Source organism: Vulpes vulpes, chromosome 1 (assembly GCF_048418805.1).
Source record: "Vulpes vulpes isolate BD-2025 chromosome 1, VulVul3, whole genome shotgun sequence".
Taxonomy (NCBI): Eukaryota; Metazoa; Chordata; class Mammalia; order Carnivora; family Canidae; genus Vulpes; species Vulpes vulpes.
Window position 1 is genome coordinate 87,593,050 of NC_132780.1, and position 27,159 is coordinate 87,620,208.

The following is a 27,159-nucleotide window of genomic DNA, read 5'->3' on the forward strand; positions in this document are numbered from 1 at the left end:
AAAGACGCACATACTCAGTATGGAAAGAAATTCTAAACACTTCAGGAAGGAGGAGGAGAAAATGCAGCAGGAGAGCCAAGGAAACTTGGAGGCTAAAGTGAGAAAACAGGGCTATTCCCTCTTCAATTTTGAAGAGTTTTCCCCCCTCTCATTTATTTATAGGTCTTGCTGCCAGAAGCAGAACTAAAATCACAGAACTTTAGAGTTCTACACTGACATCCAAGGGAATCCGTTTGATTTCTCATCCTCATCTATGCTCTCTTTCTAGCAAATGTTTTCCCTTTGAGAATCTTCCTATCAACCACATGGCCCCTCAAAGGATATCTCCATACCACCTGGAAAAACAGGCTCTTCTAGCTTTCTGGAAAGGGCTTTCAGCTGTGACCAGGGACCAGGATAATTGGCCTTTACTCTTCATATTGACTTACAGCCTTAGTTAACTGACCAGGGAATAGGGAACATTGCCCATAAAAGTTGGAAGCTGAAATGGGCGTAAAGATTGAATCAGAATTAAAACCTTTACTTCATCCTGACAGGCTAGTGCTAGTTCCACAAAACCTTTATATCTCATAAAACAGAGCTCATGATGGCCCTTCCACTCTAATGAATCTAAGCCAAAGTTCCTTAGCAATAGTTTCTTCAGCTTGATAACTGCCTTGATTCTTTATTTTACCTGCATGAACCCAGATTCCATGCTAGAACAAGAAGAAAAACAAAAACTTAAACCCATTTTTAAATGAATAGATTCCTAACTGATCCTTTACTCACCCAAAACCCCTCACCCTTGCTTTCCTTTTACCACCATCTTTCACTAACCGGAGGGATCTGCTCCGTTTAAAAAAAGACAAAAACAAAATTTAGACCAATATGGGAATTTAAGATGTCTTACTTCTGCATAAATTTTGCAATTTTCTTATTTAAAACAAATGACTTTTTCAGTTGTGATGGAGGATGGTGTTGCAAGCAATGTGTGATGGTGGGCCTGCCCATGGACATTGTTAGGGAGGAAAAGGTAATGGACTCCACCACCCCAATTCCTCTTGGGGAAGCACATTGCAGGCCAAGGCTGGATCAGCAAATATAATGAAGGGATACCTGCAAGAAAGACCTAAACTTGGAGTAGAAACATTCTGAAAACTCTCATCAAGAAGTGGATTTGGTTTTTGATATCTGGTCCTTTCACTGACCTGGGAACACTTTCAAGACACATGTTTGGGGGTGGGGGGTTCCTTCTAAGTAATGGCGCTGTTTGCTGTAGGTTTTATGAGCTGTGTCTAACCTTGGTCTTTATAAAAGCTATTTATTTCATTCTGTATTTAGGAAAAGAAAATTCTGAGCCTCAATCTTTTGGCTAGGAATTTGGCTCCCGCATGGGACTCATTCTCTTTGGTTGATTCTGGCAAAGATTTGCAGCTTTCTGGGGCAGATGTAAAATGAGTAACCAAAGGGATGTTCTCAGATCTTTAGCCTGATTATCAAAAGTTTAAAAAAAATTGCCAAGGAACAGTTTCCCTTGGATAAAGAAATGAAAGCGGTACAGAAAATTCAGGGCAGCACATATTGTCATTCTTTGTCAGCTCCAGAAGGTCACTTTCAAGAAGCCTTGGTAGAGAAAAAAAATTAAATTAAATTAAAACCCAAATATTGGGTCTTCAACTCTCAATGAGTGCTTTACTGACTAAAGGCCACTGACACTTTCCACTTTCCGCAAGATCAATAAATTCTAACAAATGGCTTCCCTTAACTTTCTCTTACTCTGGATAATAAAGGATCCAGAAACACCATTAGGGGGAAGTTCAGGGATGAAAGGTGGAGTCAGAGTGGCTAGTAATGATGAGTAAGTGTATCTTAATTAGGTACACAGGCATAAGTAGTTCTGGTGGGAAAATCAAGAATTATTCAAATCACGTATGTAGGCAAAAAGGATGCATGCTTTAGATAACGGATTTTTTTTTAAAGTAGGCGCCACACCCAGCGCGGAGCCCAACATGAGGCTTGAACTCACAACCCCGAGATCAACACCTGGGCTAAGATCAAGAGTTGGCTGCTTAACTGACTGAGCCCCTAGGCACTCCAAGAGAACTGATTTTTGACAAAAATGGTCTAGATTACATGGCCAGCTGGCCGCTGGACTGGGTTTATGGCTCTCTTTGGGAACCTCTTGAATCCTCCTTTCATACTACCAAGATGCCCTTTAGAAAATTATTTCTCTGTGGCACAAAATGCCCTGCCAAAAGATGAGTAATTTATTTCCTTGCAGTGTGTAACATCTCAGCCAACATGATGTCGTTTCAGATGTTCGGGTTTAAAGGTGGTTCATCTCTTTACCTTGGCACCAATTCCCCATGTTGTATAGGTGATTACAACACAGCTTAGCTGTAAGGAGGTTCCTATCCCTTACTTTAATTTTCTTAGTTTACCAATAAGATTAAAATAATAATAACAAATATATTTCTTTAAACTATTTTTTCTGAATAAGGCTAAGAATAAATTAGCATTTATTCATTAAGCATATAATTACTAAGTTTTTTCAATGGATAGATACTCCTAGAAACTTTGAAACAAAAAATTGAAAAGGCAATAATTTTTTTCTTATGCTTTGTCTCCTAATAATGTGCTTTTCTATTTTCATATATGCTATATTGTAAATAATACACTGTCAGGTTCAGACTAATCTTCGGGGGGGGGGGTCCTTAACTCTTTTGAGCCTGTTTCTTCAACTATAAATGCATAAAACACTCTCTTTCTTGGGTACCTACTTTCTACACATACTTTAAGAATTACATCAAATCATGGCTGTTGTGTGTTAGTTCTTTATAAACCACAATGCATTATGTGAATATAAATTATTTCTGTTGCTCTGGGTCTATCTTAATGTTATCAAATTAATTAATGGCAAACATTATCTCTGAGTAAACTGATAATAACCTTCTGTGTTCGCCATGGCAGCTCCTATTTTCAGAACCATATGCTGCATCTTATTATGCTGTCATAAATATGTACAGAAGATGGGCTGATTGTGCTTGAGAGTATTAATCAATATTGCTTCACATACTTCAAAAAGGAAAATTGAAGACCAACTTCTTGCTATGGGACTAGACTTCAGCTCTTGATAAACTTGTCAGGAGTATTAAACTAACTGATAGTGTCAAATGCTTTTGTACAGTTAATGAAAAAAATATACAGTCTAAATACTGTTCATTACTTTTATAATGAGCAACTATGGGCATATACTTCATCTCAGAGCAATAGTCCATCCTGCAAGCACACTGATATTGCCAAGGGCAAGAGGAGCCCAAGAGGACTCTGGCCACCATCTTTCAACAATCAGGGAATCGTCTTTTACTTCTTTAAAAGGAGTGACATTGTATTTCCTGAAGTGTACGCTAATATTCTCAGGCATGTGAATTACGATACACTTTTTGTCAAACATCTGTTCCCTTTTAAATAGCAATTTGTATAGCATACTATTTTCTCAAGTTGTATTCTTTAGAAAAAATTAAAATTTCTACTACAGCAAGATCTGCCAGTTTCATCCTGGGAAAGCAACAATGATAGCAAAAGCAGATAGATCTATAATACCACCATGGCAAGAGAAGATCCATTGATCTTTTCATCTCACAAGAAAAAAAATCAGCAGATTGATTAATAAAATATAGCATACTGAAGTGAAGGAGGTAATAAAAAAAAAGCAATATACTGTGGAAAATTAGAAAACAACTTAGGTTTAGGCTTGATTCAATTCATGATTTCATTTGCTTACTCAAGTAGGTAAAATTTTAGCTACAGCCACAAAGATGATGATAATTTTCTAATATGAGCTCAGCCCTACTTTTGGCAGTTAAGTTGCCAACGGTTATAAATGTACATAAATGTACATAAAAATTAAAACATAAAATAATGAAAATAAACATTAAAATAAGAATCTTTAAAAATTTTTTAAAACCATATAAAATTTTAATATGTAGGCTATGCAAATTTACATAAATATCCATATAATAATACATATATGTATGTGTTTGAAGACACTCATATCCATACAAGCATTTATTTCTAAGAACCCTGAAAAATAAAACGGATTTTTCACATGTTTGAACAAAAGTTTTGAAGATATATACAAAAATAAGAAGAAACCTGCTAGCAGAAGCCACTCCTATGATAAAGATGTCCTGGCCTCCCTGCAGACCCAATGTGAACACCTGTCCTTCTCAGAGGTGCCATCTCTGTAACATGCAAGGGTAACTTAGGGGTCTTCAAAATTAAGACCTTGCTGATTTTCATATGCTCAGCACCAAACGAAACCCGAGATTAACATTTGTTTGGCATGGATTTAGTTTTCAGAATATTGTATCACATTTTAAATCTTCGGCCATTGCTAAATCTAATAATGATAGGCTTCAATTAGCGACAGCATGGCATTAAGCAAGAAGACCACTCATCCTAACCATTCTAGAAGAATAAAAGTTTATTGAGTACACCAGTGATAAGTATTTTGTGGCAGCACAATTCCAAAATTTCTCTGGACTCTATTTGTGTATTTCCAGCTCCCCCATCCCAGCACAGTCTAAAATACTGCACTGTATTATTTTACCTGGACGACTGAAATAGCCTCCTCTCTGCTTTTCCCAAGAGACTACTGGGATGCTCTAATCCCTTCTTCACATTATGTCCAGCTTTATCTTTATAAAATGCACATCTGATCATGTCATTCCACAGGCCTAAAAGATTTCAGACTTCCCACTGTTCTTAGAAAGATCAAAACACAGAAACTTCTGGTCCAGCCCCAGCCTTCCTTTTGTGCCATGCCCACCTCTCTGTCATTCTATGGCTATTTCTTGGTTCTTTTAATTCCTGGGGCATACACTATAATCACCAACTATTGCAGGCTTTTTGCACACAGAGTGCCCTCCTCTTGAAATCATCTCTTCTCCATTCCTACCCCCACCTTCATCTAGTTCATCCCTACTGATCCTTCAGATTCCAGCTTAGCCACCATGGCTTCTGTCATGTGCTCTCAACACCAACCAGCTCCATTTCATACGGTGACTATCTGATTAATGTTGGTCTCTCTTACTAAAACATAAACTCCATGAGACAAAGGGATCATATCAAGTTTTTTTGCGGGAATAAAAATAGAATTAAAAAAATGTAGTTTGCCTAAGTACTACCTGAGTTTATTTTGCCTAGGTACTACCTGAGTTCACTGAATTGTTTCTTTAGACTGTCTAGATCCTACATTCATCTTTTAATAAAGCATATACTTTCAACAACAGCCAAGCTGCTCTTGGAAGGTTCAGAAAATGACTTAAATAAAAACCATTAAGTGACTTTCTATAGCATCCTGACAAGTTTTTATACAAGCCCAGCCAGTAAGCAATTGTTGGTGGACTCATATGCTCTGTATCACTGTGTTTTAATTTAAATTTCCTTTTTAGGAAGTGTTTTTAATGTCACTGGATATGCAGAAATCTGTTCTAAATTTATATAATTTAACATTAGTCTTAAAAGTTAGCGATTTATGGAGAACTGTGACTTGATGATGGTTTAGAACATTTTTCCCTTCTGACAGGAGACCTATGCTGGGAAAAATAAAACATCCCAATTCTCATTAATGGAAACAGAGCTGAACAGACAACTGTAGCTGTTGAAGGTTACTGAAACTGCCAGGAAATTCTAAAAGCAAAAACAAGGTTGGGCTGGCAGATTAATGGGCCTGAAATATAAAACCATGGAATTTCTAATGTTAATGGACATTTTTGTCAATATTTATCTAGGCACTTTTATATGTTGTATATTATAGAAGAGATTACATAGAGGAATGCTCACTTTACAAAGCTAGATATGAAGTTGCATTCATATGCTACCTATCCAGTTTCTGACTTTTGGAGATGTACTTAAGGCTTATTATTCTATTTACCAAAGATAATGAGCCCACATATTTCCTCTGTTATGGAAGAGTGAACCCGAATAAAATTTGCTGAACTAATTAATGCCTATTTATGCCAGAAGAGACTCAGGTTGGATTTAGGCCATCTCCAAGGCTCCTCCCTTTCTTCATCCAGCAATCCATTTACTCATTTAACAATCACTGAGCACCTACTTCATGACAGATTTTTTTTTTTTTTTGCAGGCACTCAGGAGCTGGAAGGAAAACTAGGGGGTAAAGCAAAACAGGTATGTATGATACAAAATAAACACTCCCCTGCAGGTAAATACCAACTTCTCTTAGAACATACCTGTAAGGGGGGCAACTGCCCAGGCATCTCATTGGATGAATGCTGTAAACTTGCATCCATCACCCTATGCACCCCAGTTCAGCTTTAGCCAGCTCTCCTTTCCCCACGCACTTAACAACAGCATGACCAGGAACTTCAGGAAGCCTGGAGTACTACCCCCCCCCCCCCAATAAAGTCCAAGTTTGGTCACTTCATTCCTTTTCTGTGGGGGCCTTATGGCGCTTCTGAACATTGGGGAGCTTTATCAATAACCCAAGGTATATCCAATATCTTAAAGAATGTCGTTCAGCTTTTGAAAGATGTAATTCATGTTTATTTAAGTTTCAACATGAAATTCACCCATAGAGTCTAGAACCAGAAGCAGGTATGTGTTATGGAACCAGAAGCAGGAGAGGAAGCTCCTCAGTGGAAGCCTTCAATTTTTGTACAAAGTGGGCCACTGGGAAAATGTCTGTTAAACTGTTGAACTAACTGCCATATCTCATGAGAAAATGAGCATTTCTGAACTAGAGTATGTATTTTGAAATCCAAGGGGCCAAGGAGTCAAGGGCTATTGCTCTGTTCCTGCATAGATTCTAAAAATTCTTCTGGCCAAGAATGTTACATGCACATAGGATAGTAAGGAAAACTGTGAAGAAGGTAAAAATTGTCTGTGTCTCCCTTTAAACTCCCCATTGGGTACCTCCCCACCCCATATTTAGTCATAAAACAACGTAGATTTATTGAGCACCTACTATCTGCCAGGTACTGTTCTGAGTGCTTGGGATACACATCACTGAAAACAAACTGACATTCTATCTCATCTTTCTATTCAAGATCCTTTTAATGAGTACCCTGTACCTGGAATTATGTTCATTACTTGGAACAATGATGTAGAAACTTCACATGACATCTACCCCAAAATGGAGGTGTTTGCAAACATGATACATTTAGAAGGCAGAAATTACAAAGGTACCACTTATCTTACCTTGTAATGAGTTGAAGATGGAGAAGAGGTACATAAAAGGGACATTTAAGGGTCCCCAGGCAAAGAAAGCAAAACCCCATGTCATGCCCAGTAGAAATGTCAGGCTGACCACACTGCGCAAGTTCCTTAAAACCTCTTCACGCAGGGTCCGGTTGCTTCTTTTGCCATTCCTCCCACAGATTTGCACCATTACCACGATGAACATGGCAACATTCAGGAAAAACATAACTCCAAAATACCCAGCACAGGTCACATAAAATACGACTGGATCCTGAATCCAACAGCTTAAAGAAGAAACAAGAAAGAAAAAGAGATTTATTACCATGTCCTGTTTACCTAAGACTTCTCCTGGTTTAGTTTGGGCTTCTGCAGATTTCACAGCTGGGCCTTTCTCAATACCTTTAGACAGTCACTTCATTTTCTTGGGCCTCAGTTTCTTTTTTGATGTTTACACAGTTTTTTTGGCTAGTTTTGGATAACCATCATCTTAATATCGAGTTATTTAAGTCAACAACAGCAAAAAAAAAAACCAAGGTGGCTTCTTGAATTCTGACTTGGCATGAAGACACTCTGGGTTGGCTCACTAAAAACCATGTCTAACCCCTTTTCTCCTATGCGACTGTACTCCAGAGGATGGGAAATTTAAGTATTCATTTTCTCAATCTCTTTTGCATTTAAGGGGTGGCCATGTGGACATTGCTCTACAAAATGATATAGAAGCAAAATCTGCTAGGAGCTTTTTAGGAGAGATCCTTATTTGTTCTTTCTGCTTCCAACATGAATGCAAGCTCTGGAGTTACAGCGATCACCTTCTATCTGAGATAAAGGCCAAGACTGCTGCAGAGTTGCTGGTCCTGACATTTTTAGCCATAAAACCAATGCCAGTTGCAGCCTACTTTCATGTCTCTTGTCATGTGAGAAGAGTAAACTCCTACTTAAGACACACATAATCACAGATTCCATTACTGCTGCACAATAATTCCTATTAATATAATTGGCCCAGTTGAGGCAAGACCTTGTTATAGAACTGTGATATTCCTATAGTGACACTTCTCATGAACAGTTAAAAAGCTTACACCAATTACAACACTTCTATGAGATGAGGAAGGATATACCTGATATCCAGAATGATATTTATAAATCAGGAAATAAAGTAATTTTAAAACTGCACCATGTGTAAAGTGTTCTATGAGTAAAGTCAACATATACTACAATTTGCAGATGCCCCAGTACCTAATTAAAACTATGGGAGTTCTTGGGTACCTCAAAAATTGGATAAATTGTTTAAAGCAATTAAATTCATATTAAAATTCTCATGTAATTCTCATTCTGGGTTATGTATTCCACACTAGATCATGAGTGCCACAAAGGCAAAACCTGTCTTGAACATCTTTGGATCCCAGAACATAACATGATTCCTGGCATATAATAAATGCTCAACAAATGACACTGTTGATGGCATGGTAATTTACTACAATGTAGTGTAAAGCCCTGTGAGAGTTGACTAACATACTTGTAAAATTCCCTTATTTGGGACTGACTTCTACTTTTAAAGTATCTTATTATAATAATCCCCTAAAGAATGCTGCTTGTCTCTGGCACTAATATCCCCTTACATATGGAAGTCCCCTTAGAATCCAGAAGTTCCTGACCTAGCTCCTCTATTTTCCACTAGTTCCTGTGGGATATTTTGAGTGCTGCTTTGGCACTATAAGAGAATGGAATTCTATGAGTGAATGAGCACAGATTAGACCCTGCCTTGATATGAAAATGTTCTCCATCCACGAAACATGCGCAGAGATGTGGTCTCATGGGTCTCATCTCAGGAGTAAGCTCTGTGTGCATCTAATAATTCATTCAATCAACAAATATTTATTGAGTACCTATTATGGGCTGGATAAAAGTGAACGACATCCCAATCTAGGCCTCAATGATTCCACACTGATTCCACTGATTATTCTGAAGAGAATTTACCAAATACAAATACTGATTTAATTTTCTTGAAACATGTGTGTGCTTAAAGAAGGGGAGTATTACAGAATGCCCTCACAGGATGGGTCTTCTGAGCCTGGAAGACCATATACCAGACTTCCTCTGCAGTCCCCCAGGTGACAGAGTGCAGGTTAACGTGGGGAAGCAGCTCTAGCAGGCAGGGTACCCAGCCCAATACAGTTATGGAGCAGCAGAGATGTCAGCAAAGGCACACAGACACATTTTCAACCTTCCAAACTAAGAGGCTCCCTACTGGCCTGGGAACTTGCACTACACCCCAGGAAGCAAAGGATATGTACTCATCACAAATAAATTTCCAACAAGTTTTTATTACTTACAATTCATCACCTTGTTCTTTTCCATAACTTTCTTTTCCATAGACCTCATTTTGGTTTCTGCTTGCCAGAACAATGGACACAACCAGAGCAGGCAGACCTGTTATAGAAAGACCGTGACATAAGCAACTGTTCTGAGCATCTGGAACTGCTTTATAAGACTGATAATGGCAAGAGAAAAAAAAGGAGAGAAAGAAAACCCTATATCACAGAATCCAATTGTTTTAGAACTGGAAACTTGGTTAAAAGGAACAATGCAGTCCCCTCTTTGGTGTGAAACATCCAAGTCTAAATGGCAACAATTAAAACTCACTATTAAATACAGATATTTAAATATTGTGTGGGATCTCTGTGTGGCTCAGCGGTATAGTGCCCGCCTTTGGCCCAGGGCGTGATCCTGGAGTCCTGGGATCAAGTCCCATGTTGGGCTCCCTGCATGGAGCCTGCTTCTCCCTCTGCCTGTGTCTCTGCCTCTCTCTCTCTCTCTCTCTCTCTCTGTGTGTCTCTCATAAATAAATAAAATCTTTAAATACTGTGTTTTCTTACTCTTACTCATTAGAGAACTAGAACCTCATTTATTCTGAATCCAGAAGCAAATGTGCTTCATTAATGACAGCTGTCATTCTGCCAGAGTTCGGGCAGTAAAGGATCTGCAGCTTATTTTGCCCCTTTCTATGTAAAGAAAACTCTTTAGAAACAGTGGGGAAGAAACCATGGGACTATAAAATTTTTATAGTCTCTTTTCTCTCAAGAGAATCAAGTGTTTTCATACATATTTCACTGGAGAAAACCACACCACTCTAATTCCCTGAAAGACTTTTAGCATCAAACACCTTGGAAATATCCCATACATTTATACTGCCACCTGCAAAGCCAAAACAAAAAAGCAAACACACACACACACACAAAAAAAAAAAAACCTCTAAAGGTTTGCTCCAATATGAAGCCAGATAAAAAAGAAGCCCATTTAGAAGATTCCAAACAGGCTAATGGTAGCATCCATGTCTGGCTGAGGAATCACGTTGAGAAGTTCAAGGCAAGAATTTTGTCAGTATTCTGGATGCACACACAAAAATAACATTCTCTCACTGCTTCCAAGACATGGGCATGTATTTAGGGGGTGAGGATAGCTAGGAGTCTGAGCTGGCCTTTATATTTTGAAACATAATGGAAAGGCACCACTGTCTGCCAGCTGCTTCTTCAGACTTGGGTGGGCTGGCTCTGATCACAGGAAATAAGTCTGTGGTGACTCAGGAGGCTAAGGCTTTTTCCTTTACTCCTGAGTTTAGTAAGGACAGCTTAATAATTTAAAAAAATACCATACCAAGAAGCCCCTGCCTTGGGATGTGTACATCAAATCCACATCGTTCACAATTTTGAAGTTTCTTTTAGCAATGCTAAGCTTCCAAAATAGGATTTTCCTATAAAACTGGTGGTTTCCGTGAAACCAACACTTTTTAGGAGGCTTACCCCAGCCAATGATGCAGAATTTCAGGATGTATCTGCGAATGTAAGTGTTAAATACTTTAACCAGGGCAATATACATGTGAATGGCTTCTAGACCCATCCAGGTAAAGGTTGCAAGAAGGAAGAAATGGAGCAGGACAGCAACTGCCGTGCAAAGGCCATCCACATGAAACGAGGTGATCCAGCCATCCAAGAGGAAGAGGAGATTCAGGAACAGCAGGGCTGTACTCAAGTTCATCAAGATTTTAGAGGGATAGTCCCTTCGCAATTTTCTGAAAAGGGGGAAAAAAAGATGAGAAGGAATACTGTAAATTAATCTCTTAAGCACAGGCAGTAAATTCCTGTCTTCTGTAAAGCTCTGTAGTGGATTAGGTAGCATCATTGTGACATGACTCCACGAGGAAGAGGAGATTTGTTTTTATGTAGAAATATTTAAAGATATTTATGAGTATTTGGCAAATTATAAAGTTTTTTTAATATTAATTTCATTTCAAAACTGCAATTGTTTACCAAATTTCCAGTTAGCTTCAACAGATTTTTTTTTAATCCAGGAAAAATGCTAGTTATAAAAATGATATTTTTGTTATAATAAAACAATTTCCCTTAAATTTTCTTAATGAGGTAAGGATTCTTTTTTTTTTTTTTTTTTTTTTTAAGGTACTGTTGGGGAGGTAGTCTGGCTGGCTCAGTGGGTGGAGCATCTGCTTTCAGCTTAGGTCACAATACCTGGGTCCTGGGACCAAGCCCAGTTGATCTCCCTGCTCAGCAGGGAGTCTGCTTCTCCCTTTCCATCGGATTTTCCTCCCTGCTCGTGTTCTTGCTCTCTTTCCCTCTCTCAAATGAATAAATAAAAAATCTTTTTTTTTTTAAAAAAAGGTTTCTATTTCAGGACTAATTTTATAAGATCTGTGAAACAAAAGTTTTCATCTCTTACCATGTAAAAAGCACTTCATACAATTTGTATATATATGTGTTAATCATCTCTTACAGGTTTTTTTTTAATTTTTTAAATTTTATTTATGATAATCACACAGGGAGAGAGAGAGAGAGGCAGAGACACAGGCAGAGGGAGAAGCAGGCTCCATGCACTGGGAGCCCGACGTGGGATTCGATCCCAGGTCTCCAGGATCGCGCCCTGGGCCAAAGGCAGGTGCCAAACCGCTGCGCCACCCAGGGATCCCTCTCTTACAGGCTTGAATGCATTTTATCCATAGAAATACAATAATTATAAATGAAGATTCTATACTGCGAAATTTATATTGTATGATATATGTTATGAGAAATCTAAATATTAAAGTTGAACCACTCTACATGATTCAAAAAGCATATAAGTATTTTTAAAAGCAAAGGCAATTTTCTTATTCACATTTTGGGATAGTTAGCACTGGATTTTGAAAGATAAAAAAATACTTACTCAAAAGCAACATACGTCAGGAGAGTTACTGCTGAAAAGATAGCAGATATCCCACACCCAATATAGGTGATGAAGGTGAGAACTTTGGTGTTTCTTGCATCTATCTGTGAGGCAGTTCCTTGAAGGTCCTGCATAAAACATGGGAAGTAGCTGTTAAGAATCTCTCTTTTCATGGGGATGGTATTTTATTAGAAAGTTCATTGCTAGCACTTACAGTCTTAGCTCCATCTTAGGGCTAAAAACAACAGTGCATTTCATTTATTGTGCTCTTGCATATCATTCTATGAAGCAAAAGTGTAGCATTACAGAGAGAGTTGCAGGTTGCTTTCTATCATTACCTTGTAATCTAAATTCTTTGCACACCAGGATAGCCTGAGGAACAAAACCACTGGGTCGGTCTCCCATCAGAAATTGGGGAGGAGGTCACTGCCTTGCAGAATAAATTATCAGGCCCATTCCGAACATTTGCAGGGCTAGGGACACAAGTACAAATGGAGGCCACCATGGTCAATGTGAGCCTTCAGGCAAACTTTGGCTTCTATGTCCAATAGGAAGGGCTCAGCCAGAGACTGGTACCTCTGAGTGTGGTACAAAGGATATTAACCATGGTCATTTCAAAGCTTGGCATGTATTGGGTTGAGTGGCCTTTATTTATTTTTTTAAATAAATATGAAGCTACTACAAAGTTTTAGATCATAGCTGTTTTTTGTTACTTTTTTCCTTAAATTTTAACCTCTGTAGACCTGAAAGAGCACCATTTAAAGTGTCAGAGGTTGTAGGATAGAAAGAAGTAAACACTTTCTAGAATATTAACATGAAGTATTAATTTCACTGTGCAGAAGCAGACTTGCAGAAGGAGAAAAAGATTGCAAAGTCTTTTTTTTTTTCTTCTTAAGTAGGGAATTGGGTTAGGGATAAATCTTGAGCTAAGACTATCCACTCAATCCTGGTTGGAGGAGAAAAGATACCTCCATTATGCAGATGTTCAAAAATGGAGCCTTCTTGGGGATGGGGTTCAAGTCAGCACCAGTGGACTCACAGATAGGTTACCTTGACCAACATTTTGGTTACTCCAGGATTTCATGGAGCAGAGAAAGTCTTGAGGAATCTACAAGTGATTTGTCATTACCTCTTGCAAAACCAATGGCTCCCATCTAAGCAAGGGGGTAGACTTGCAATCCGCAATTAAAATCACAATTTAAAGTGTAAATTAAATAAAATAATGTTGTTTATTATTACACATTCAAACACAACTCTCATGCTGTTTTGTACTTTTAGAGAACAAAGAATATGAAAATATTTATTCCTCTGATCTAGCCAACCTGAAAATGTACTAATGTTAAAAGTATTAAAATCAGTTTTACTACAAAGAAATGTTAACAGGGAACATTAAATGCTTCATACATTTGTAGATTAGAAGATATAATTATGGGGCTGGGGTGCATTTTTTTAACTTCTCATATGGTAAAAGTGTCACAGGGCAATGTAGACTCTGGGAATATCTTACAAGTGACAAGTGAATAAAGAGTTTGTAAAGCATGAAAACTCTTAACAAAGTCTTTGTGGTCTTGAAAAGCCGAGAGGAATGGGACATCTCTAGGAAGAATAAGTTCTGGAAAGTTTTTCTCTTAGTACTATATAATCTTATAAGAGAATGAATAAATAAATAAATAAATAAATACATAAATACATAAATAAATAAATAAATAAATAAATAAATGTAAGAGCACCAAGATGGAAAGAATAGAACTAAAAAAAAATGCATATGTTCATATATATGTAAAACTAATTATTTAATAAAATGACAACAGAGAAATACACAGTAACAAATTCATAATAAAATTCAAACAATGTATGAAGAAACTAACCAAAGTAATGGGAAGCCAAACTGTGGTTACATGTAAACCACTGCTGTATACTGAACTATACTGAACTGTTACCTATTTATTTAATCTTAGACCTACAAGGTACATAATCCAGCTCAAACACACATGTGCACATGCATACATATATATGTGTTCACATGTACACAATTCAAATAGTTAAATGAATTAAGCTGAAGTTTATATACCTAAATGAATAAAGATACAAAGTAAATGCTTTTAAAAAGAATGTCTGCTGTCACTTTTGGAAAAAGGAGAACATGAAATTTAAAACTGAAAGTATTTTGGGGCACCTGGGTGGCTCAGTTAAGCATCCGATTCAATTTTGGCTCAGGTCATGATTGCATGGTCAGGAGAGAGAGCCTGGCATCATGCTCTGCCCTCAATGTGGAGTCTGCTTGAGATTCTCTCTCCCTTTCCGTTTGCCCTTTCCCTAGCGCTCTCTCTCTCTCTCAAATAAATAAATAAAATCTTTTTTAAAAATTGAGAGGTTTTTGTTTGTTTTTCTTTTTCTTTTTCTTTGTTTTTTGTTTGTTTTTCTTAGGGAAAACACAGTTTAATTGTTCATTTTCATGCTCTGGCAGAAAGAAATATATATATTTTGGGAAAGTTAAAAAGTTATTTGCTATGATTGTTTCCTTTTTCAATGACAAGTTTTTTATCCCTCAGAGCATGATGCAGTAGACTGTCATGAAAATTACTTATGGGATGCCCATACTGACAATGGCCAAGTAGGTTCATGAGCCTAATGCCATATGCCACAGCCCCTACTGCTCCTGCTTAGTACTACAGGAAGTAGGGGTAAGATCTAAGGGAGGCGATAAACATAACCATGGTATCTGCAAATCCATGTTCAAAAGGCTTTACTCTCTCAGCATGCATTACTGCCATCATCATTGGAAAACAAATGTGGTTTAATCCCTGGGAACTATACCAAATATCAGAAACAACAGCTATATTACAAGCTGGAAGATGCACTGCACACCAGAAAAGTATCTGCAAAAACACTAGTGTATTAGATATAAGATAGAGGTATAAGTTTGTGGATGAATTCAAACAAGTCGCATAGAGCATGGCTTTTGAAAATTTGGTGGGATGAAAAAAAAACACGTCTATGTGATCTAATTTTTGTCTAGAACTGTTGGATAGGCTGGATAATGAGATAAAACTAGGGCCATGGGAAGGAAGGAAAAGAAGGAAGCAAGAAAGGAAGGTAGAAGGGAAGAAAGGATTAATATGAAGGCCTAGTGGTAAGAGACCCATGTCACACCCATCACTTCTCTTTCAGGCCTGAAGACTTCATGCTGTCTTAGACCCTAGTCTGTTCTAACAGGCCATGCTCTTAGGGCAAGGGCGGTGGTGCATCATTTTGGGTGACAGCTGGATCACCTAGCGCAGTACCTGCTATAAAGTCACATTCAATCCAAAGAGTGATAATGCAAGAACATTTTATCAGACTTTTCACAGTTCCCCTCCATGTTAGTTAAATCCAACATTTTCTTCCTCTTTAACTGTTCAAGAATATCATGGTGATTTTCTTGTTTCCAGGATTACTTATCATTGCTATTAATGCTACTGGAGAAAAAAAAAAACTAAGGTTCTTTTTTTATAATTACTGTTATAAATTTTAAATATGTGATCTCTGCTAGTTAGAAAGATTCAAGATATAGATATCAATTATCAGGAAATAATTCCCAAAACACAATCTAAAAAGGCTGACTTACAAAAAGAAGTATGCCTTCCCAAATTATATCATTTCAAAATGAGTTTAGAAATTCCTCCCCTACCATCAGAACTCCAAAGTGTGTGAGGTGGTTACATAAGCAGACCGTCTCGCTCTCATCTGAATCTCTGTGTGCCACACATCCTGACGTGTTCCAAAATCCAGAACCTTCTGTAAGAGGAAGTCCACAAACAGTGTGAAAAAAACAGCAGGCCAGTTCCTTTTCTATAATGGATGATATCTTCTTTAGGAAAATACGTCTTAGTCTTTTCTGCCTTACAGTTTATCAGTAAAACAGATACTTTTAAGAATACTTAAAACTGCCAATACTTAGAATAATTTAGATTCCCACCCCCTCCAAAAAAAATTTTAGATTCCCAGAATCACAGAATGTTAGTACTGGATTGGCAACGGGAGATTATCTAGTCAGTGGTTTTCAACTGCATTCTACTGAAGTGTCTCAGGGGTCCTGTAAAAGTTTGATTCAAGTTTAACTTTTAATGTATTACAAAATAAACTACCATGAAAAGAGTATCCCCTTTCAAATATATTACATACCAATGAAGTCTCTGAAGATCAATGCATTTTTTTCTCTTAGGTTAGCCTCTATTTTTATAAAGACATGAGAACAAACAGAGGTCTGCCTTCTTGTAACATGCTATTCAGTACACAGTGATCATGCACAGTGGCAGCTTATTATAAATGCCCTGAATGCATTTTATCTAACTTTTATGGTAGGATGTGGAATATGAGCAACTTATATGTTTAAAGATTATTTTAACACTGCAAGGTGATATCATTTTAAATTATGTATCCAGTAAATCCACTTTGTCAAAACTGTGCAACTAGAAACCAAACAACAAAAAATTTCCTAGCTGTGATAAGGTATGTCAAAAACAGAGGTTGGACACCCACAGAATTCATTTCTACCAAGAAGCAGACTGTACTGGTGCTGGTTTGATTTAGCCATGATAATATCCCTGGGGATCCCCAACGGAAGGTGACCCTCAGGAGGCAGAGGTAGGAGGTTTCACAGATCATCCTTCACATCAAAGAGTTCTGCATACCTTATACTTAGTGACTTATTCCTTAATTTTGCCATTTTCTCTTAATTGTTCAATGTCATTTTGGAAGCAGTTCATTTCTTTCAAGTAAAATATATGTATTATAACCACCTCTATATTTATAGTCCTTTAATATGCTTTCCCCATAATCTGAGATCTGGAAGTTGGATGCTAAATTGTGTGCCTCATGCACAATCAAAAAATCTCAGAGGTGTCCTTAAATGAATAAGATCAAGTAAGTATATACTGATATTCATCTAAAAGTAACAACACAAATGCACAACTGTTATCTGAAATCAAAGAGGTTGTTTGGTATAAAAAAAAATTAAGTTTACTTATTTCTTCTTGCAATGAGTAAAAAGTTGCAGAAATTAGGTTCACTTCCTCTGCTACCTAAACTAAACTTTGCAGTTCAGTTGTCATCACACTTACACTGTGACTCACTCTGGCTGGGGTGGAATGAAAGGAAACGGGGGTGTCTAACAATGTTTAAAATTCAGTTGTTCTTAAGACAGCCAATATTTTAAAACTTACCGTTTTTGTTCAGATCCCAGAAGGCACAGATGGGATGAGGCACTGCCTATATTAACATAAGAATAAACATGTGAAATTGTGTTTAAAATAAGTGAAAAATCTTAGGATCTGAATATGGGAAAAGAGTCAAAATGCTAAGGTTTTCACAAAGAAATAGACCAGTATTAGTCATGCTGATACAACCTAAGAATGGCAGGCAGTCCAGAAGGATCTCCTCTCACAGAGACTTCAAGTGGAAACCAACCATAACCTCATGAGGAAATGTGCTTCCCATTTACCTAAAGGTTACTATTTATGTACCACCATAAAATGATATTCTTAGCATTTATCAAAGCTCTTTATATTGTAATTTTACTTCATCTTCAAATTTATCCTTTATGTCTTAGTATGTGCCCTGAATTGAAAGTAGGGCTTCAGGCAGATATTTGCACATCCATGTTCACAGCAACATTACTCACAACAGCCAAAAGGTGAAAGCAATCAAAGTACTCATTGATGGATGAATGGATACAAAAATGTGGGAGATATACATACATACATATGTATTATACATACATATTATCTAGCCTTAAAAAGGAAAGAAATTCTGGTACATGCTAGAACATGGATGAACCTTGAAGAGATGATGTCAAATGAAATAAGCAGGTCACAAAAGGACAAATACTATACGATGTCAATTACATGAGGTGCCTCAAATAGTTACATTCATAGAGATGGAGAGTAAAATGGTGGTTGTGGGGTCCCGAGGAGGGGAAATGGGGAGCCACTCTATAATGGTACATAGTTTCAGCTGGGGATCATGAAGCAGTTCCAGAGATGAATGGCACAATGTGTGCAGAAAAACATAAATGTACTAAAATGTCACAGAACTGTACACTTAAAAATGGTTAAAATAGTATTATATTATATATTTTACCACAATAAAAAAAAATTCTTCATGCATTAAGGAGTTGAAACAAAGGAAGCCAAAGGGTAGAACAAGGAAGTCTCAGAGGGCTCGGTGACAAAGCAAGGCTAGTTCTTAGATGACTTAACTTCCAAGCCTCATTTCTTATCAGCCAGCTTCCTTCCTGCCTGCCTTCCTGACTGCCTAATAAATGGGAGAATCACAAGTGGGCCCTCCGTCAAGGAGGGGAAAGCCTGTGCCTGGCCTTACCTGGGACCATGAGAAGCCCTGTATAATTTTATCAAATAAACAGACGATAGCAAGGGCAATGAAGCAACAAAAAAGCAACATGTGCCAAGATTTTAGATAACTGCTAACCTCTCAAAAAAAGAAGTCCATCCTGGCCTATTTCCCTTCTGCTTTCCCAGTAGCAGGAATTTCTGACTTGAAAAAAAAAAAAAACCCACAAACTTTTTAACGGCAGGATTGTGCAACTGCATCTGATTTCTCAAAGCAATATGTTGTTCCTTCAAAAGAGGTTGTCTTCCTCACTCTCATTCTTCTCATGACTGAACCCTAGATGGACGAGTCTCCCCACTTGCCAGTATTTAACATGACACTACAGTACCCACCTGATTAACTGTTCTCCCCTTTTTGGAAAATTGCTCCCCTCAAAAAAAGTGCCAGTAAAATAAAATTCTTACTGTGTCAGGGAACAAAAAGGCCTCATACTTCTCTGAAATAGTTTGCCTCTTTTCCATTGTTCTCTGTAGCATTTTCTTACCTGGCTTCTTGTGTGTTTGATTTTAATTCGAACAGGATCCTTCAGACCCTGGATAGTAATGTTTCCAATACTGCATGCCATCACATAACTCACTAAGGTGCCTTTCTTGGTTTCTACATCCTTTTAAAGAAAAAAAAGTGGATTATTCATCAGAAGTATCCTTTTATTTGATTTGGGAGTTCCCAAACACGCAAACTGTCAGCACTTTTTACATTTAAGATTTTCAATTATAAAACATCCTGTTTATAAAATCAAATTGCCGGCTTTCCTGACAGAGCTTTGCTATTTCCCTTATTATAATAAATACATTGAGGGAACATTATGAGCCAATGCTGCAAGGCAGTGTTCATAAAACCTACTCTTGATTGCTATGGCTGATGTCAGCCAGTTAACATCTGAAACAATGTGAACCCAGAAATAATATACTCATAAAAAGCCACAAAACAATTAGATCATTTCCCTGCCCTAGAAAACAGATGAAGTTGTTTGCTGTTAGAAAAACATAAAGAAATATGGTGTGAAAATTAAAAAAAATTTCATATCCATGCCAACAGCCTGATGTGTTTAGTAACTTACAACTAAATGTAATTCTACTAGATGAAGGTCCCATCCAGAACTACAGCTTTTTTAAAAATTATTTTTAAGATTTATTTATTTGAGAAAGAAAGAGAGAGCATGAGCATGATGGCTGCGGGGAGGGGGGATTGCACAGAAGGAGAGGGTAAAGGAGAGAGTCTTATGCAGACTCCATGCTGAGTTCAGATCTGAGGAGGGGCTCAATCTCATGACTCTGAGATCATGACCCTGAGATGGTGACCTGAGCCAAAAATCAAGAGTCAGATACTTAACCAACTGCCCCACCCAGGCACCCCCAACCAGAACTTCTACCTTCTGTGATTGTATACTTGCCACCCTCGGTAGCTTCCCCTTCAGAGACAAGGTTGTCAGGAAATCAAATCAGTGAATCCCGTGCTCAAAAAATGACTAGGGCCAACAGTATGTCTCTCAGCAAGACCATCTCTTACTTCTTCCTCCCTTGTGCTTTTCTTGTCAAACTACCTGCACTTCTCTATTGAAGCTTATAATCAGTTATTTGGGAATAATCATAGGATTTCTTACATGCCAAATAAATCTCAGCTTATAATCAGTTATTTGGGAATAATCATAGGATTTCTTACATGCCAAATAAATCTCAGCACTCAGAATATAGTTTTTCTTTGCTTTTGTGATCATGCTCAACAAAGTTGGTAATGGCTTATGGATACCCTGTCTTTTTTTAAAAAAAATACTCATATCTTATTCACTAAGTTAGGAGTTTACCATAGAACCCTTAAAATCTTTGGATTCTGCTATTAATTTACTTTAAAAACCAAACATATGTTTCCTAATAATAATATGGTGATTGGGAGATGCTGAGGGAGAAGGGAAAGGTAGTGTGCAGAAGACAGACTCAAGATGAAACAATGTCAGATTCTTATAGTTCTAACCCTTCTCCCAAAGCCTCCCTGCTGGGCTCAACTTCTCTGAACAAAGCCTCCTCTATCACCAGTCACATTTTTGTGATACACACTGCATTTCTGTTTTGCTTTTAAAGGTGGCGCTGTAAGCCTCAAATAATTTTAATAAATGTCGTTTTACCTGTTTATAGCTACTAAATCCTTCAGACTACTTAGCAATTACGTTCTTAATTTACATAAAGAGTTTATGTAGCTTGTTTCTAAAACATTTGCTGAAAAAAACTAACATTTTAGAATTATTGTAAATGATTTCATGGTATTTCTTTGCCATGCTTCTGTAAATGAATTAGAAACAATTCTATTGGCCTTGAGACTTGGCTATTTTCTCTTATACAGATGACATTGTTTAATATATACTGGTGTATTTAATTTAATAGATAACTTTTATTTTTTAAAAAGGGCTCAGTGAAACTCTCTGAATTGGGTTGCACTTTCAAAGGCAATCAGAGGTCACCAGTATTTGCTGGCAGTGGACTTTCTAATATCTAAAAATGATGCCAATAAAAATGACAATATGTGCTCAGCACAATGCCACCCCACTCTGGGGATGTGTGAAGGCCAAAGGTCATTTGAAATATTAATGGGAAAACTGATTAAAGCCAAGAATGCTGTTCATTATGTAAACAGTGCTTCCTGCTGAATTTAAAAAAAAAAAAAAAAACAGAAACAAAAACCATGCTTTTCCTTTGGCACACAATTTCTTTGACTCTGAAGGTCTAAATTGCTGGAGAGCATAAAATATTTAACAAAAGGAATAATAGATAGTTACTTCTCCACAAATTCCATTCCTAATTGTACCATGTAAGTCTTAATCTAATATTTATTTTTAAAACCTACATAAACACGTCCTGTAATATGCATATAATTACCTGAAATAAAATGCTTAAATAATTGTTATAATTTTTCATATTTGAAGATCCAGTAGTTTAATTTCTCTATGCCTCCTCATATATTTTCAAGGAATCCAAACTGTTACTTTTATAATTGAGCAAGGAAACTCAATTTGCAGTTGAAAAATAATTTAATGAACCCATACCTGGAAGAGTCCAGTTTTATTGAAGAAAGTAAATTGTGCTCTTTTAACTAACACAGAATCTTCTTGATTTAAATTCTCAAGTAAGTTTGGAGGCAAAATTACAGAAGCCAATGGATCCATTTGTCCACTTTCAAAATCCATCTGTCACACACAAAGAGATACACTGCTCAAGTAAAGACAAACTGCAATGATAACTACTCCACAAACTGAACAAGGCAGGAGAACAGCTACTCAGCTAGGGCCAGGGCTTCACTTTATTTACCCCTACTGGAGTCACTGCCCTCCTGAATGAATCCCTACACACAAAAGCCTGTATCTCGTCTGAGTTTTGCAAACATGGAAACACATGGAAGACACATGGATTTTAATGAAGGCAAATTGAGAAACAGACTAATCAGTTAACATTTTCAAGTATAAGACGTAGATTTACAATTAATAGATTTTGAGCTTTTCTCAAAACACCTAGTGACAGAAAACTACAAAGCAGGGGAAAAAAAGACTAGAGTTAATTAGTCTAATGCTGAGAATGAGCATCTCTGCACAGAGGAAACAACTGAGGCTTTATGAATACTCTTGGATATCACTTTTCCAGAACCCACCAAGGAGGCTAAAGAGTGTCTTCCTGCAAGTGGACTTGGAATGAGACTGAGGCTCATGACCAAATTTTCACTCTTGAATGTGAAACAGAAATTTCCACAAGAGCCCCTACTCTCAAGCAGAGAAATGTTCTTCCTTTCAACCAGATTTTAAAATATTTTATCTTGGTTTACCTCCACAGTAGAGAAGTAGTACATGCCTTCGTGTGCTCTCCCACACCTAGGATGGTGTTGTGATCATTTCATTTGCCCCCATGGTTAGCACTAACATACAGTAGGAACTTGAAAAATCTTTGCTGAAGGGTCACTTCCACAGATCAGAGAGGCTCTCCATTAACCTGTCCAGCCTCATCACTGCCTACCATTCCCCAGCTTCATGCCACTGGTTCTCAGAGTGCCATTCAAAGACTAGCAGAATTGGCAATGCCTGGGAGCTTGTTCCAAGTGCAAACGTTGGAGATCCACCTAGGACCTACTAAATTAGAATCTCTTGGGATGGTACCCCGCAATCTGTTTTGACATGTCCTCCAGGTGTTATCATGCAATTTGAAAACCACTGGCACAGTTGAATACATGACACTTCTTCCCACCTGGGTCCTTAATAAAGCCCTTTCTTTAAAAAAAATATTTTATTTACTTATGCATGAGAGACACAGACAGAGAAGCAGAGACACAGGCCAAGGGAGAAGTAGGGTCCCTGTGGGGAGCCCGATGTGGACTTGATCCCAGATCCTGGGGTCACTACCTGAAGGATCCTGGGGTCACAAGCAGAAGGCATAAGCTCAACCACTGAGCCTCCCAGGCGCTCCTCCCCACCCTTTTAAAAAACATTTTATTTAAGCCCTTTCTTCTGATTGAACTGATCTCCTCCCACCACTGTCAATGGGGTAGTTCCCACTGATGGTTTAACACTTAGTTCCACTATCACCACTTGTAGAGGGTAAGCTGACTACCCCATCACCCAGGCTCTAAAAGAATACCTCCTCTCTGCATCTACATACCTGTGGTTACTGCTACTATTAACCTTAGCCAGCGTTCTGACCTACCTGCCTGCAACCAGTGGACCAAGATCTTGAAGTAGTAACTGGCAAGTGATCAGATAGTTTTTATTTCTCTAATCTCTTTTATTTCTTAAAACTAAAGAAACCACTGGCTCATTACCTGAAAATAGGATTCATTATTGCTTGGAAGACCAATGCTAAAATTTGAGATTTCATTTGTCCCTGGGGACAGGGATGATACTCCAAGGGCCAAATTCCGAGTTGTAATATTCACACGTGATGTGGTATTTAGGTCTATCTTGAAGGCCAATTCATCAATTGTTTTTAAAGCTCTAAAGAAATAACAATACCATTGTTAAGTAACATGTTTTATGTACTTATAAACATGTGACTTGCAGGACAAAATACAGACCAGGTAAAATTGCCTTTATATTTTGTGACCTTAACATGAATACCAACAAAATTACCCCAAACCGCAGTATCAGTTAAAACACAGAACGATAGTGATAAATGCATCCTCAAGAGAAATATTATGCTTTAAGGAATATCAACAATTAAATCACTCTAAACAAATACCGTTTTTTACCTCTTAACCTCTCTTTCCTTATTCTATAACTGAGTGAGAAGCAAGGAAAATAATGAGGCAAAGCATTTATTTTAACTCTAAGACACTATGAAAAAAGTTTGTAATTATTATGTAGATAAGGTAAGTTAAAAAACACATTTTAACAAATATAAAATTTTTATTGAAGAAATTTGGTGGATAGGAAGGAAACAGAAGAAATATTAACATATTAAATGAAATAACTGGATGCAAACTAATTGTGTAAAAACAGGTACATTTCACCTACCCTGGACATTTTCATTCCTGAAGTACAAGGATCACATAGCTGTGGCATATCTGTGTCACAGTCCATAAGACAGAACTTACAGTGACAAAGTTGTGCCTAAAAGATGTGAGCTGAACGTTTGCTAAGTGTCTCCTCTGCCAGCAAAGTATCCTATGCTAATATATATAGTAGCTTATCTTGTGAATTAATTCCAATTAACATTTTTTCAGATGAGAAATGACATACTGATTATGTTTTTCTGGGGCTATTTATGTATCTTGCCAGATGGACAATCCTAATCATTTTGTAAATTATTTTTCTCAAGAAAGAAAATAGACAACTTTGAAGTTCACTTTGTGAATGATATTGGGAAATATTCAGAGATCTTCTGGATATTTAAATGATGAAAGCTGCCCACCATGCGTTCAGATAATAGAAATTACATAACATGTATCCAAATAAATTTTACTCTCCAGAAGAAAAAAAAATACTCACTCAGAAGAAGACTCAAGCAAGTCACTGTCTGGACTGGTTAAGATATTGGAAAATATAGTCATTAAAGTTGAACCAAGCATTATATCAATATTTTCTTCTTTATTCACAATCCTTTTCACCTGCTCTACAATGCTGGTAATATTGGCTGAGTTTAAGGTTTGCCCATCACCAGTTAAATTTAAAATCTGGTTGGCCACTTCATTTGCTTCCCCTAAAACAAAACAAAAAAAAAAACAAAACAAAACACACACACAAAATTTTGAATAGTTCAGGAATCCAAAACATACTATAATATTTCCACTTCATAGCCCCAACTTTGGAGTGACCAATAATCATATAGAGTTCTAAGATAAATGTCCCCAGAATCACAAAAAATAAGTGTGTATCTGCTTTTTAAAGCTAATACACAACTAGGGGTGCCTGGGTGACTCAGTCGGTTAAGCATTTGCCTTCAGCTCAGGTCATGATCCCTGGGTTCTGGGATCGAGCCCCATGGCTGGCTCCCTGCTTAGCAGGGGGCATCTGCTTCTTCCTCTGCTCCTCTTCCTGGCTCCTGTTCTCTCTCTCTCAAATGAATAACAATATTAATATTAATTTATACATATTTATTTATGTATTACATCTTCTCTAAAATTGTCTGTTTTTAATTTCCAACAGAATATACAAGAAAGTTAGAATTGGGAAAAAAAGAATTTTCTACCTTATGTAAAACAATCACTTGCTTAGCTTTTAATATTACAATGGCTATCGTATGGCAGAAGAATGTATCTCAAGAGAATGAAAACTATGAAGTCATTTCACTTTGCCTGTGAGAACTGAAGAAAAATTGCTCGCTCACTTACTTGAACAGTTGGAGATATCAGGAGGCCCCCAGTAGGCCAAAGATGTGTTGGCAGGGTCACGATAACTACAGAACAAAACAAGGTATTTCAAATATTTGGCATAAATGACAGTATAACTGACAAAATTAGTTAATATGTTTGAGAATTTGCCTTGATATCTAGGTAAATTTCTTTTGAAAATAAAATTGTAATATATTGAAATAAAACTCCCACTAAGAATTCTTATCGGAAAAAAATCAGGTGCCATGTATCCTGGAAACATAATACTATACCAGCAATAGCATGTGTCCTCAGCTAGGATATATCAGGTTACTAAGGTTAAAGTGTTCAGTAACATGGATCAAATATCTCTTTAAGAACTTTGATAAAATCTGATTTTAATCTCATATAACTGTAAAGCAGATCACAATACACACTTCAAAGGTGAGGAAAAAAGACTTCGGGAAATAAAAGAATATTCCAAAGTCTCACAGCTAGGAAGAGGTAGAGCCTTGTTTCAAACTACGGTCAGTAACTCTCCCTTCTTTACTCCCTACCGTATGTCAAACACAGCAGAATGTGCAAAGTTCTGGCAGTTTCCATTTCTGATCTCACCACCCCCATGAGAAAACTCTAACAGGGGGTGAGGTAGAGAGTGAAGAGCTGGGTCTCACTTGCTAATCAGTGAATCCTCTGCAATCAACCTGTCTCTGAGGTAAACACATGGAAAATCTACACCCTGACAGTCTCCATTAGCAGTCTGCCCTAACATGGATTCTGAATTTATTCCCTCTTTTTCTGCCTCTTCCAATTCCAACAATAACCACTCCAAATTGTTCAAAAGTTTTGGAATTTCCGATGCATGTTACAAAGCTGTGAGTTAGTTCGTTCATCCTTATACAAAGTGCTCTGCTCTAGACCCACCCTGTGGTTTCCAGACTTCTCCCTCTTTCTTTGTAGAAGGCTAAAATAGCATGGTGCTTGGAGTAAAAAGGGTTTTCTTGGTACCCTACCTGCCTTATCTTTTACCCTCCATGAAGTCTATGATTTAAGTATTCACAGACTTTCCAATCAATATACAATTGGTGGGAACTACTGTGCAGCCTGTGTAACCCAGGAAGGTAGATAATGTGGAGCTTTACTGGCAAGATTCAATAAAAGCATTACCATGTCCGTGAAGCATAAAACCCCTGCTTTCCTGGACAGGGAAGGTTGTATACAGAAGGTGGGATGAGTGGCCAATGATAGCCTTTGGGATCCTCATCAGCAGGACATAAACCTATGTGGAAGTGAGAACCGACATGGAAATGTTAATCTATTCTTTGAAGTTAGAAGTGAAAGAGGGAGCAAAATGACAATGTTGGTACTCAGGTATTTATTTCATGTAATACTAAGATACTAGTTGTTTTATGTTCAGAATTGGTAAACATTTAGAAATTAGGAAAAATAAGCATTTAAGTACATTTCAGATATAAAAATTATCCAAATCAAAGTCATACTTATGGGAGTATCATCATGAAACATATATCATTATTCTAACATAAATCATTAGCAGCTAAAATTAGTAAAATAAAGGTT

At 37.3% G+C, this 27,159-nt stretch overlaps 1 protein-coding gene across 12 annotated transcripts in view; it reads right to left on the reverse strand.

Annotated features, from left to right (window-relative positions):
- Positions 1–27,159, reverse strand: part of ADGRG6 (adhesion G protein-coupled receptor G6) — a 138,227-nt gene that overhangs the window by 13,718 nt on the left and 97,350 nt on the right. For all 12 annotated transcript variants that reach the window (XM_072719650.1, XM_072719674.1, XM_072719631.1 and 9 more), the window contains 12 exons: positions 26,749–26,860; positions 25,603–25,667; positions 24,761–24,971; positions 23,596–23,767; positions 21,839–21,979; positions 19,286–19,405; positions 17,616–17,661; positions 16,082–16,188; positions 12,412–12,539; positions 11,001–11,269; positions 9,534–9,630; positions 7,204–7,487 (listed from right to left, as the gene is read on the reverse strand). In XM_072719650.1, the coding sequence (XP_072575751.1) occupies positions 7,204–7,487; positions 9,534–9,630; positions 11,001–11,269; positions 12,412–12,539; positions 16,082–16,188; positions 17,616–17,661; positions 19,286–19,405; positions 21,839–21,979; positions 23,596–23,767; positions 24,761–24,971; positions 25,603–25,667; positions 26,749–26,860 (1,752 nt within the window). The remainder of the gene's footprint in view (positions 1–7,203; positions 7,488–9,533; positions 9,631–11,000; positions 11,270–12,411; positions 12,540–16,081; positions 16,189–17,615; positions 17,662–19,285; positions 19,406–21,838; positions 21,980–23,595; positions 23,768–24,760; positions 24,972–25,602; positions 25,668–26,748; positions 26,861–27,159) is intronic.